This window comes from Knufia obscura (genome assembly GCF_036327395.1).
Source record: "Knufia obscura strain CCFEE 5817 isolate CBS 148926 chromosome Unknown scaffold_7, whole genome shotgun sequence".
Taxonomy (NCBI): Eukaryota; Fungi; Ascomycota; class Eurotiomycetes; order Chaetothyriales; family Trichomeriaceae; genus Knufia; species Knufia obscura.
The window spans coordinates 1,554,079-1,566,705 of record NW_027042693.1 but is presented as its reverse complement, the minus strand read 5'-3'; the positions used below and the strand labels follow the sequence as shown (position 1 = coordinate 1,566,705).

The following is a 12,627-nucleotide window of genomic DNA, read 5'->3' as shown; positions in this document are numbered from 1 at the left end:
ATCGTTGTGATATAGCAGTAACCTCGTGGTCATTGTTGAGGTGAGGTGTGGTGTTGCGGTCTTGTGCCATAGGCAGCCTGACTATCAGACTCTTCCGATCCATCGATCCTGTGGTCTTGCTGGAATTTCTGCTTCGGATATTCGGTACTCTAGAGGACGCCGATGATACGTTGTGTCGTTTTCGTTCAACTGATGGCAGCTCTCTCTTGAGACTGGTCCAGTCAGTGACATGAGGGTGGCATCGCTCCACATGATGCTGCAATGAGTACTTTCGATGGGTTCGACTTTTGGTTTCAAGACGATCGAGATACCCAGGCGCTGGCAAGTTTGTGCACAGCGTGCAACCATATCGCTTGTCTGTTTGCGGCATGTTTGTCAGAGTACCAGGGATGAGGAAGATAAATGTCTTGAGCAGCGAGATTGCTTCTTGCTTCGAAGCGCACAGATGTTTTATCGTCGTTGATAAGTTGAGACAGCACCCTGGTGGTATTACCAAGATGTTTTCTCAGGCGTGGTTTCGAGGAACAGAGCTGAGTTACGAAGCTGCCCGCGCGACCTGACGAACGAAATCAGTGATACGCATGTCAGCACTGTGTATCAGTGTTGCTGCGTAGTGCAAACAGACTGGTGTTGCTGGAGGAAGCGTAGCAACTTGCACTCTTGCCATGTCAGTCCGTGATTCACTTTATACATATCCTATACCAGCGGATTGTGGCTCTGGGAGTATAGGCGATACCAAGATCTATCAGAAGGGTATACATACGGGCAGCATGCTTCGCTTGGTACAGCTGGCAGTTAGACAAGACAAACAACAAAACACAGAGAATGATTTCGAGGCTTTCATTTCGCCATTCAAGCAGTTTGCCTTACGCTCCAAAGTCTTCTTTCAGTTCACATTAGTAGGTCGTGTCTCGGACCAGCGATGGCTCGCGTTGTTCAAGGGTCGAGGTTCTCTATACTTTCTACCATTATAATTCTTCTAGACGTTTGCTGCTAGTTCCAATGTTCAGCATCTGTAAGTCTGCTCATGTGATTTGTAGGAACGCCAGGACAGCGATTCGACTGCGCGATGAAAGTCCTCATTTTCATTCTCCGTCCTTGCATGCCGGTGACAAGGTTGGTGCTGATGTGTTCGAGATCTCCTGATATTCTTGTTGTGCCGTGTTAGAGCTTCGCCGACTCAGAACCTGGCATGATGAAGTCAGTGTAGCCTTTGTCAGATGAGGCCGAGCTTGTCGGCATGACCCACCTGTACATTACTGCAGCTGACATCGAAGCTGGGCAATACACCCTACGGCGGCTGACAGAAGGAGACACAAGTGCAAGTTGCTCTTTCCTACGTACTGATCAGAGGTACGCTTTTGTCTATACTTGATGATGAGGCAGAGAATGTGAAGGCAGTAGCTTTGCATTTACAAATTAGATTGAAGCGCTCTCAATTGTCTTGGCTACGGCGATCCTTCGTCCAGTTCGTGCTACTACGGTGAAGGAAGAGACATGAAGCGCAATGGGCAGGTTGAGCAGGCTCCGCCCAGAGGTTCAACGTGCCGTAGGTACTGGCGAACCTCCCAGAACATATGATGCAAGTCCAACAAACGTCCCGCAGGTTTGCGATCTTACCTTGAAATATTGATTGATCTTTTTCTAGTAATAGCTCTTCAAGCGGTGTAGGGAAGTGAGGCAAGCGGCCAGCTTAGTTTTCCTGCGTGGAGGGCAGGTTGACGCGCTTTCAGATTTGCTTCGGAAGAAATAGCTCACGTTTCCATCCTCCCTGAGTCCAAGTGGTTCTATCTATCCGAAGTGAAGTGCTCGCGATTAATGGCCAGTCATTGTCTCACATAGGCAGTAAGCATGAGCACCCGTCACAGAAAAGCACAGGGACGCGAAACGAGAAGGACCATCAAGCTGTTAATGAGCAGATAATCGAGGTTACCATGACACCTTCCAGGTGGCTAACTGCGCTCAGGAGGAAGTGAATCCTGCCGAGCTCGCATGGCAAAACGGTCCCGAAAATTGTCTAGATGCTATAATATAGAAAAGCAGTAAGGATCAAGAGACTCATCCCGCACGATTGTATCCCTCGACATGAGCCTTTCTGAAGCTCGCAGCTCTAGGTCCTACACCAGGAGTAAAACATTTACTTTCGGAGTTCGAGGGTACACCGCTGTCAAGATGCAGATGCAGAGCCAGGTCTTCGTCTCATAGCACTGCTTCACTACATGGAGTGAAGGCTGATTTGCATCTACCTGGAAAACAGATACCAGTGCAAGACAATGAGGCACTCCATAGGTAGTTCACCATTTGTTCGCATTGTTCGCTACTTCTAACACTATCACGACGGTTCTATCACCACCAGTGATCGAATAATATGTCAGTATCTTCTAAGGATCTCTCCAGACCTTCCCAAGATGTGCAGAACCATCGAAACGCGGACCTCAGACCTTGGGAACCATTACCGCTCCAATATCAGCCTTGGCACTTTCCAACCCCATCATGTCCTCTCAACCGAACGCGCCATTGACTAACCCGGAGACCGCTAGCCAACAATACAGGATAACTCGCTACGGCTGCCGCCGCTGCCCAGAGAAAGACTTCAAACAGAAGCGTAAACCCCGTTCAGGCAGGGACACCTCTAGCGTCCAATACCACGTCGAGCATTCCCACCCCGACGTCGACAACTGGGAGTCATTGCTGTTCAAATGGGGCTATCGGATTTATGATGGAAAGGGCGGGAGTACGAGGGTGAAGCTGGAGGAAACCGAGGAAGCTGCAAATGGAGCCGATGAGAACGACAATAGGATGGATGTAGACGGCGAAGCGGGCAATCACGGCGAAGAAGTCGACAACGGTGACGGGGACGAGGAGAACGATGAAACGACTATGCCGACACACTCAGAGCATCAAACAGCCAGCACGGTTGGTAAAGGAGGCGTTCCACCAGGCCCGCCTCAGGGTATCTTTCACACGAAGCCGCCCAACAAAGCTCCTCTCCCATAGTCAAGGCCCGCAAGCACAATACCTGGGTACCAATTCATACCACTCCCCATGCAATCCTCCTCTCAGCCACGACAGTCATCTCCACTAACCCAAGTTCAATCGATGCGACAAGAACAACCGCCAGCGCCCGCACAGACTAGAATGCAAGCTCAGTTCCAAACTGCCAACAAGCGAGCGCCTCTCGTACACCTACCTGCTTCAACTATGCCGCCGCCAGGTATGCGAGACCAAAGCCAGCAAAGACAGGGTCAAACAGCACAGACTCACGCGCCAGTTTCAAGTCAACCACAAGCTCAAGCCCAAGCTTCAGCTCCGCAAGCGGAACGTCCAACAACCGTTCTACCAGAGGTACCGCGTCAGCCCGCCGCGCCGACGCAAGCGCCCTTCCAACCCGATCAAACAAACCCGCCTCAACGCTCAGCAACAGCAACAGCAGCTCCAGCACGTTCTCCACCCCAAACTCAATCTCAACCCCTTCGCATCCCTCATTACCCCCAACGCCCACCAGCTCCACCCCACCGCTACATCAACCCACAACTTCTCACCATCCCACCCCTCCCACTGGACCCTATCGACAAACGGATCCTCCACGGTCTACACGGTACGCGGCCCCAGAAGATCGCAAGACGCGTCTTCGTCGTGAGCGTGATGAACCCGTGTTCTAGCGTGGATGATGTAATGGATGACTGCGCGAGATATGAGAGTGAGAAGAGGAGGGTGCTGAGGGGAATGATGGTGAGTGAAGGGGACCAGAGAGGGTAGGTAGATAGTGTCAGGAAAAGATCATGGAGAGTGCTGTGACCGGGAGGTGGTGTTAGAGGAAGCCTAGCACGATGTGTGTGATGGCTTATGTACCATACAGGAGTGTGTTGGTGGATCACCCTAAAGGCACTCAGCCTAGGATCTAAATCAACACCACTCGCAGATTCACAGCAACCACTTGATCCAGCTTCCATCGCCCTTCAGCATCTCGTCCAACTCTCCGATCTCCCTACCACCTCCTCTCCAATCGCCTTAAACCCGTAACACTTCCTGCAATAAGGACCGACCTCAACATTTCATGCGTCAGCTGGCCACTGAACGCGACATCCGCCAGAAGTCGCCGCAACGTATCGGAGTTTGCGCGCCTGTCTCGGGTGATTCTGCCTGTCCTGATCAATTCATGTGCGTAATGCTCAATGATGCCATGAGCACGAATGAGCTCTGTGCGGGTGACAGTGGTGATGTCGATGGTAGGAATGAATGGTGGTGGTTGGGTAGATGGAGGATTCGTACGAATTGAGGTGGGCTGTGCTGGGTCTGCTGCTGGCGCTGGCAGGTTTTGCCTGGGTAAGGCGATGACAGGGGCTTTAGTAGTCGACGTCGAAAGGGCAATCGGTACGCTATGTACGCTTGGTGCGCTGCGCACGCTGGACATAGGTGGATCGTTCTGGATAGTATGTGAGGAGGAAGTCCCTGCGCTTACCGTCGGGCTTCGTGCGTCCTCCATTGTACCACAGTCATCGCGGTTGACTAAAGCAGGTGTGTCAGGGCTGTCAATGTAAGTAGGGCCTGTGGGGGCTGGACTGCCCACTATGGTGGAACTTCGCGAATCGATGCGGGGGTGGAGCTGAGGCGTGCTCTCCATTGACGTGGTATCAGGTCCTGGTGGCTCACCAAACAACGGATAAGGTGCATCTGGTGGGATTGCTGGGTCGACGGTCTCAAGGTGAATGTTGAGGAGACTATGTTGCTGAGACTTGAGGTGCTCACCAAGTTCCTCTTGTTCCTCTGGCCAGATGAAAGTCTCTTGCTCGGCTGACTGAGTTGGCTGTTCTGATTGTGCTGGAGAAGTTCGCTCTGCAGATTCTGTAGGCTCTTCCGATGTTGCTGAAGGTGTTGAGTCGTCACCATTACCTGAGCGCTTTGCAAAGTACTCCTTGTCAGTTTCAAAAATTCCAATATCGAGCATCATCTGGTACATAACCATAAGATCATCCCGAAGAACACCTTCTCGCTTCCAGTGATAATCGTGGATAGCCTGAATGTCCGGATGATCGAACTTAATGTTGACGATAGCGTCGTTATAAGACATAACAGGGATTGTTTCCATCTAGAGGTCGCAGGAAGAAGATTGGAGGCATATGGTGATTCCCAATACTGTTCAGAGAGAGAGATAGCGTTTATGTTCATTGCTTGCAATTTGCCAGCATCTTGATGGTGGAATGGTGTTTACCAGGACCAAACCTCAAGCCGGCGAGCACGGCGTTAGCTCGATGTGCTGAGGATGTCCAACAAGCTGCGATTCACAAGCAGAATCAGGTGGCACGCGACAGTCAAGCAAGCAAAGCTCACACCGCTGACCTCATGCTCCAGCGCCCTGTTCGTTTGTGGTGGTATTTGTCTTCTGCTTCCCTGCTGTACTTTGGCGGACCTGGCGTGACGAATGAGCCCCGATCTGGAGTGAAGGTTTCAGTAACAGCTCCTGTACGCCATGTGATACCTCCCATGTTGGGCAAGCAGAGTCTCTTCCGGAAGGAAGTTCTTCGGTGTCTGTTGTTCTTGCGCTTTGATTGCTCACAGTCTGGTGTGTTATCTTCTCAATCAGCATCCTTATTTTTTCATAGATTCAACCAAACATTTGCCATAGCCATGTCTATCGCTGGACACAACCTTGATTGCAGATGATCAACGGCACAGTGGCAAGACCTGCCCACCTTTCTTGGAAGCTCAGCTGTTGACAAGGATCTCTTACAATCCACACAGCAGGTCATCCCGTCCGTTACTTAAGCCCTGTAACCAACCAGATGCGGTGCCGGTAGATCTAACCACAAACATAGCAGAGGCCGAAGGTCGACCGAGCACTCGTATCGGCTGTACCTTATGCCCCAATCTTGTTTTCATGTATCACAGTCTTCCAGGGCTAAATATAAGTCAAGACCGGCACAAGCGGTACTTCGGGCTTCATGTCCAGCAAAAACATGAAGAGTATGCAGCTACACCACATCAACTTGAGAAGAAGCTAGAAAGTGTGCCCGGACCACCTCGTAAGCGAAAGCGGTGGGCTTGCGCGCTGTGCGACGAAGAGTTCTGGTACAAGGAGAAAACGCCAGGTCGGCCAGGTCCTGGTTCGACATTGGAGGGACACGTTGAGTCGAAGCATCCACATTTTCATGAGGATTGGAAAGTGCTTATCATTGACAGGTCACCTGTGTACACCAAGCAGAAGGCAGACAACCTTGGCCAGAAGGACCAGGTTGAAGTAGATGATGGGGTCAATGTGAACGACGAGCGCCAGCACGATGCTGAAAACGATGACATCATGCGAGACGAGGTGGCTGATGAGGTCGATGTGTGAAAGCGTAATATGCAGCTGTGCCTGACGGCAGTTAAGATAACCGTTGTAGTCCCCTCTCAGATGGTATAGACATTAGCATACACTGCTTCTCACATGATTGGGGTGAAGATCCGAAATGTCTGCCGATGTATGCCTGACGTGTGATCGTGTGACGCCCAGTTAGTGGGGACGTGGCTGCCAACATGCAGCAATTCGCCGTCATGGTGGATTAGCCAGTCTTCATTTCTGCTTAAGCCGTTGAATTTCCTGTCTCTAGTCGGGCAAGAGTCCATCGTACAGCTTGCGATCCCCTATCTACAATCCACTCATGCCGTCGTCATAACACCCACATTCCCATACCATCCACCATGTCCAGTTCCTAACAACGGATTCTCCCCGCTTTTGAACGTTGTAGCCTCAATATCAGCCCACGAGCCCAAGAAGTCTCCATGACTCACAACCCGCGTCAGCTTCCCTGTCACAGCCCGGTAGATATCCTCCATTAACTCGAAGTCCGTTGGGAAGAAGATATCAAAATATCCTTGGTGCACAAACGGCGTCGTCACGGTCACGTTCTGCCGCTTATATCTCGTTTGCACGACTGGCGCTTGCAGACCTGGGACAGGGGTAGGTAGCTGTGTGAAATCGGAGAGTAGCAGGCGATGATGTGGGAAGTATGAGCTGAGGATGTCGAAGAATTGGAGGAGGCGAGTGGGAATGTACTCTGGGATCGTGAGATTCGGCGCGAAAGGAAGTTCGTGTCTCAGCTTCCGTAGCCAGGGTGGGTAGAACTTGTTTGAGATTGGGGTGTGTGGCGGTTGATGCCTAGACGCGGCTCTTCTTATCCTTAGGAAACGAGCGACGAGGTCATCTAGGTGTGGTTCGTAGTATTCGAAAAGCGCACCGGTCTCGTCGATGAGCACGCCACCTTGTAGTGGCCTTTCCGTGTATGGATCGTAGCGTAGGGTGTCGTGAGGGAAATTGTCTATGACTTCGAGGGCAAGAAAGAAGTGGGGTTCTGGAATGAGAGTATCCCATTCGAAGATGGATTTGTTGATGATGTGGATGTGCTCGAGGTGGTCTGCGAAGTATGGACTATGCCGCAGACTGGTGTTCTGCATATCCGCCAGAGAAGCACTGATCTCGATGATGCGGAACTTGGTGCGATGATAGACTTCAATATCTGTTTCGCGGATGTGGTCAAGGATATTGCACATGAGCGTGCCGTTTCCTGCACCGATCTCGTATATGATCAGATCGTGGTATGGGAAGAGAGTGTTCTTGTAATTTGTAACAAGCCATCTGGCTATTGCTTCTCCATAGTATGGTCTGAACAACTCGGTAGGTGTATGCCACAGTTGACGAAGGTCGTCTTGTCGTATGGCATCCAAGTCATCCTCAAAGTCGAGGTAGCTCTGGTCGACCGTCCGCTGGAAGTCTGCTCCATCTTTTATGCTAGTGAAGTCGTATGGCTCGGCCAGGTTGAAGATGGTTGCGTTCTTGGGGAAGTAGCCATAGTTGGGATTGTATAGACTGTCATCTATGAATTCTCTGGTGGTCATCTTCACCCGCATTGGCCGTTGACTTCTGTGCTTCAGCTCTCTTGCTGTGACCCGAGGATATTCCCGTAGCTGTTTCGATACATCTCGGGGGAAGTGATCGAGTCGCTGCTGCCAGCTACTTCCTCCTTGTCCATCCGAGTCCGTCTTCCGCAATGCATAGTGCCGCCGTTGTTCGCGCAGTGTTCTTCGGAAGGTCCGTTGGGCATGTTGCTGTTGTCTCAAGCATCCTCGTGCTGGCGTAGCAAATAGCTGTCGGAACATCTGGTTGACTAGTGGACAGTCCATCTTCGCCGGATATTAAGGAAGCCTTCAGTACCACCACCAGCAATCCCGCCACCTAATCACTAGAGAAAGACCGACTCGAAGGTCGGCGATAGAAGTGAGTGACTGACCGCAGAGAGGACCTCCGCACGCGCTTAAAGACCCATCGCGGTCTGCCTCAATTTGTCCAAATCGGGAAGTGAGTAGTGCCGAAGTTTATCCAGAGTCCGAATACCACGTTCGCGAAATTAGCTATCTTGTGCTTTAACACCTCCCTATCAGTGATAGCTTCGTTCAGACTGTAAAGTGCAGGTGGAAGAGCATGCCGTACGACATCCGCCATGTAGCAGCAGCATTTCTCGGCGGTATAGCCGTCACCTACACAATCTACGAGCTCAGCACTCATCTGAGAAAATCACATGAAGACCCATTAAGCAAAGCCACCAGCAAGGACGCAGCAACCTTCAAGGACCACCTCGGCATCGAATCCACGATCGGCAACACCCCCTTGATAGTAATCAAATCCCTCTCCGAAGCAACAAACTGCACCATCCTCGCCAAATGCGAATTCCTCAACGGCGCCGGCAACAGCCCCAAAGATCGCGTCGCCCTAAGCATCATCAACCGTGCCGAGGAGGAGGGCCTTCTCACGCCATACTCAGGTAAGTCAAGTTAGTTCAATTATTCCTGTTCGCAAGAGCGACCGGACCACTGCAGTGGCCCTGCTGAGGCAAACCAGACAACATGTCATAGAGGTACTCCGTGCCCTCCTGCCATCCCATCACCATCCAACACACTAACACCCACCCTCTCAGGCGACACAATCTACGAAGGCACAGTCGGCAGCACCGGCATCTCCCTCGCCACCCTCGCCCGCGCCCGCGGCTACAAAGCCCACATCGTCATGCCCTCCGACCAAGCCCACGAGAAATCCGATCTCCTCCGCAAACTCGGCGCGATCGTGGACCGTGTCCCGCCCGCACCAATCGTCGACCAAGCACACTTCGTGAATCGTGCAAGGAACCTTGCTGCAGCACACACGGCGGATACTGATAGGAAAGGTAGGGGGTTATTCGCAGACCAATTCGAGAACGATGCGAATTGGCGCGCTCACTTTGAGGGGACGGGGCCTGAGATCTACGCGCAGAGTGCCGCTGGTGGGGGTGTTGATGCGTTTGTTGCGGGTGCGGGGACGGGCGGGACGATTAGCGGGTGTGCGATGTATCTTAAGTCGCAAGTTCCAGATATCAGGGTTGTCCTTGCGGATCCAGCGGGCAGCGGGCTGTATAATAAGGTTAAGCATGGCGTTATGTTTCATGGGTTGGAGAGGGAGGGGACGAGACGGAGGGCGCAGGTCGATACGGTTGTTGAGGGGATTGGGCTGAGCAGGAGTACGAGGAATTTTGAGGTGGGCAGTGACGCGATTGATGATGCAGTGAAAGTCTCCGACGCGCAGGCGAAGAGGATGGCAAGATGGCTGTGCGAGAGGGATGGGATCTTTGTGGGGAGTAGTTCGGGGGTCAATTGTGAGTGTATTCTGTGGTTTGAAAGATGGGAGTCGCTGTGTTTGATGCGCGTGCGATGCTACGCTATGGTATGGTATCTAATTGAGGAATATGCTGACAGGTTGCTACAGGCTACGCTGCGGTCAAGACGGCTCTTGAACTGGGTCCTGGACATAGAGTTGTGACTATACTCTGTGACAGTGGAATGCGACATCTGTCCAAGTTCTGGAAACAAGTTGGTGAGATTGGTGGGGAGGATGATATGACGTTTGAAGAACTTATGGAGGACTGAGAGCATACGTACTGCGTCTGCTTACATGCAGACGGCTATCATGGCTTTCATTCGGAGGAAGTGTGAGATGCCTGTGGATCATTGGGTAAGTGCGATCATCACGGACGTTCGCCTCATGTTATGCGCCATCATATTGGGCTGGCGATACATCTGTCCATTGCTGACGTCAATCTCACCCAATGGAGGAACATCAAGACCGCATAAATCTACGATGAGTCGCCAGAAGCATCACTGCGCGACCTGTACTCCTCCAAGAACCTCTCCGCCAATTTACTACCAAGGTCAAACATTGACATCTCCTCAATGTTATTACCTACCAGCTGACGACGGATATGGGACATGGTCGTCTTCTCATCAGCTTCCGCCACTACCTCCCATAATTTAGCCTCCAATTCTTCAGTCCAAGGATTGACAGTCTCTGCTGGTGGATCCTGTCGATAAATCTGGTACTCCTTGGCTAACGTGGGAGCATGCTTGGTAGTGCAGAGCAGGTTTGAAGCAGCAATCTGCTGAAAAGACAGTTCATTGCCCTCATGGAGCTCTATCATCAAGCGGAAGTCTCCAAGAAGGGTCTTCGGCGCCCGAGACCGCCGCCCAACTTTCGAGCGGACCGAATGTAGGAACTCCATGTCATGTGGGTCGTCGTCATCTGCTGTCCCGGCGGCGAAGTTGGCAAGGACACGGTCCCAGTGTGCTCCGGCGGCGTTTGCGTCTTGATAGTTGGCCTTGCAGTATACACACAGGCCTTTGCTCATTGGTCTGAGGATCTTTTTTCTTTCAATCTCCGCTAGGACTGGATCCAAGTTGTTGATATCTGCCAATGTAGCTATGGCGCTGCCATTGGCGAAAACATGTTTAGTCGCTAATGAAGACTTGCCTGAGCCTTCCTTGTGTTTCCGACCAGCCGAACGTCGAAGAGATTTTGAGAGATTAGTTATTGGCCGCCCAGACCGGCTGGTCTGGACCTCCCAGGGATGATGGACACGAGATATTTTAGGTATATCCAGTCGGATGCTCCTCCTGCCTGAAGCCTTATTGATTGGTAACGTGGAATTGGCAGCGATCGTAGCTTCGGCCTGCTCGGCTTCTGATCCGTTGTGCACTGCATCCCTGCAACCGTCAAGTGACGAGGCTCGTGGTAGTGCTGTGTCGTCTTTATCGTCAAGGCTATAGCGTACATGGTTGTCATTATCGTCTGTCTCAGCAGCTGCAAGTGAAGGTTGTTGTTGGGTGGCTTCTGGACTTCTCGACCCCTGACAGTACGACGGCTCCATTGACGCCGTTCCCACAGGCGGAAGATCTACGGCGACCGAAGTCTGCCGAAATGACGAATGTGCCGCATTATGCTGTGGTGATAATATCGTTCTCGAAGCCTTGTGCTTCAATGGGGTCTGCCTCAGCGAGTGTCGTGTAGTATACCGAGTTATTGTGGAAGGTTCAGCCGGTGGTTGCTGCGGTGAATGTGTTGCTGAACGCTGCCTTGATGAGGTTTGTGACAGGCGTTCGACAGTAAAACGTTCTGGCGCTGAGTGCGATAAATGCTCAACACTTGCTTGTCTTGAGGAAGGCTGTGATCGAGGTTCAGATGTGGTATGCTTTGATGAGTTTTGCTGTGATGCAACCCCAACAGTCGGTTGGCTTGATGACAGTTCTGACTCGGACGAGAAGCCTTCCTGTAGAGGATCCTCGGATTCAGCCCTGATTCTTTTGAGACTCCTTTCTGCTGCCACTGCCCTTTTGGGCCTCCGGGTACGAGTCGGAGCGTCCCATATTGATGTAGTCATGTTCGGATCTCCTTCCATTTCATCCTCAGTTTCAACGGGGCTGTGGTCAGTTGATGCTATCCTTGGTAGACTCAGACTGACTGGGCGGCTGTACGGTCGTGTGGGTATCTGTACAGGGAGCCTCCAAGCAGGCTCAACCTTTTCTTCCATCAGTTCGATGTCTCGCTCTTTTTCCTCCTGCAATATTTTCCTGACCTGCTCTCGTAATGTGATGCTAGTAAGATCTTGGCTTTCGGATACAGGAGTGAGGGATGTTCCAGCGTTCAATTCGGGCATCGGTGATTCTTGCTTTGTGAAGGTCGATATTTCGACTGACTGACCAGGAGCGAACAGAGAGTCGACGCTTTGTGACCGTGTTGCGGGGTGGTCGTCGAACAAGTCATCTGACGACTCAGCGCCATAGTCCTCGTTGTAATATCGCTCTGTGTGAGCGTCTCGCAACAGCTCATCGTCTTCCTCAGCTTTTGCACCAGTCTGTTCATCGAATAGGTTGTCCTCTGAAGAATATTCGCTCATCAAGGCATTATCTGCTATAGTCTCGATGCTCTGTAAGACCTCATCTGCGTCCGGTGTTGAATCAGAATAAGTCGTTGGTGCTGCCGTTATGGCCCGTAACATTCGTCTGCCGTCGAACTTGGAGGGCGAGTCAGGTGTCTCGCCGACATCTTTTTCATTCTGCATTGACCGTAAATGACCATTGTCTACCTCAACCTCTCCACTGATGATTCCGATCTCGTCGCCGATGCCGCTAAAATCTCTTTCATATCTCTGGAATACCGACTCCCAGCATTTCTTGAGCAGATTGTCGTTACGCTTCCTGGCTGTAGCAAGCTCAAGGTCAGGCTCGGGTGAAGCGGAGCCGATAAAATGCAAACGAGGTCTCTTTCGCGGTGGAGGCATATCCAGCGCT

General features: G+C 51.7%; 6 protein-coding genes across 6 annotated transcripts; 3 read left to right on the top strand and 3 right to left on the bottom strand.

Annotated features, from left to right (window-relative positions):
- Nucleotides 1-2,493: 2,493 nt before the first annotated feature.
- Nucleotides 2,494-2,997, top strand: PMZ80_006766 (uncharacterized protein; the record flags this gene model as incomplete). Its single annotated transcript, XM_064875177.1, has 1 exon — nucleotides 2,494-2,997. One exon carries the CDS (start codon nucleotides 2,494-2,496, stop codon nucleotides 2,995-2,997), a length of 504 nt encoding a protein of 167 aa, XP_064729577.1.
- A 991-nt stretch (nucleotides 2,998-3,988) lies between these two features.
- On the bottom strand, nucleotides 3,989-5,071 carry PMZ80_006765 (uncharacterized protein; the record flags this gene model as incomplete). The annotated part of the gene is made up of 1 exon (XM_064875176.1): nucleotides 3,989-5,071. The coding sequence occupies one exon, from the start codon at nucleotides 5,069-5,071 to the stop codon at nucleotides 3,989-3,991; it is 1,083 nt and encodes a 360-aa protein (XP_064729576.1).
- An 807-nt stretch (nucleotides 5,072-5,878) lies between these two features.
- Nucleotides 5,879-6,334, top strand: PMZ80_006764 (uncharacterized protein; the record flags this gene model as incomplete). Its single annotated transcript, XM_064875175.1, has 1 exon — nucleotides 5,879-6,334. One exon carries the CDS (start codon nucleotides 5,879-5,881, stop codon nucleotides 6,332-6,334), a length of 456 nt encoding a protein of 151 aa, XP_064729575.1.
- A 305-nt stretch (nucleotides 6,335-6,639) lies between these two features.
- On the bottom strand, nucleotides 6,640-8,160 carry PMZ80_006763 (uncharacterized protein; the record flags this gene model as incomplete). The annotated part of the gene is made up of 1 exon (XM_064875174.1): nucleotides 6,640-8,160. One exon carries the CDS (start codon nucleotides 8,158-8,160, stop codon nucleotides 6,640-6,642), a length of 1,521 nt encoding a protein of 506 aa, XP_064729574.1.
- A 298-nt stretch (nucleotides 8,161-8,458) lies between these two features.
- cys12 (Cysteine synthase 2) lies at nucleotides 8,459-9,933 on the top strand (the record flags this gene model as incomplete). Its single annotated transcript, XM_064875173.1, has 3 exons — nucleotides 8,459-8,798; nucleotides 8,952-9,662; nucleotides 9,773-9,933. 3 exons carry the CDS (start codon nucleotides 8,459-8,461, stop codon nucleotides 9,931-9,933), a joined length of 1,212 nt encoding a protein of 403 aa, XP_064729573.1.
- A 206-nt stretch (nucleotides 9,934-10,139) lies between these two features.
- On the bottom strand, nucleotides 10,140-12,617 carry PMZ80_006761 (uncharacterized protein; the record flags this gene model as incomplete). Its single annotated transcript, XM_064875172.1, has 1 exon — nucleotides 10,140-12,617. One exon carries the CDS (start codon nucleotides 12,615-12,617, stop codon nucleotides 10,140-10,142), a length of 2,478 nt encoding a protein of 825 aa, XP_064729572.1.
- Between the last annotated feature and the right edge of the window lie 10 nt (nucleotides 12,618-12,627).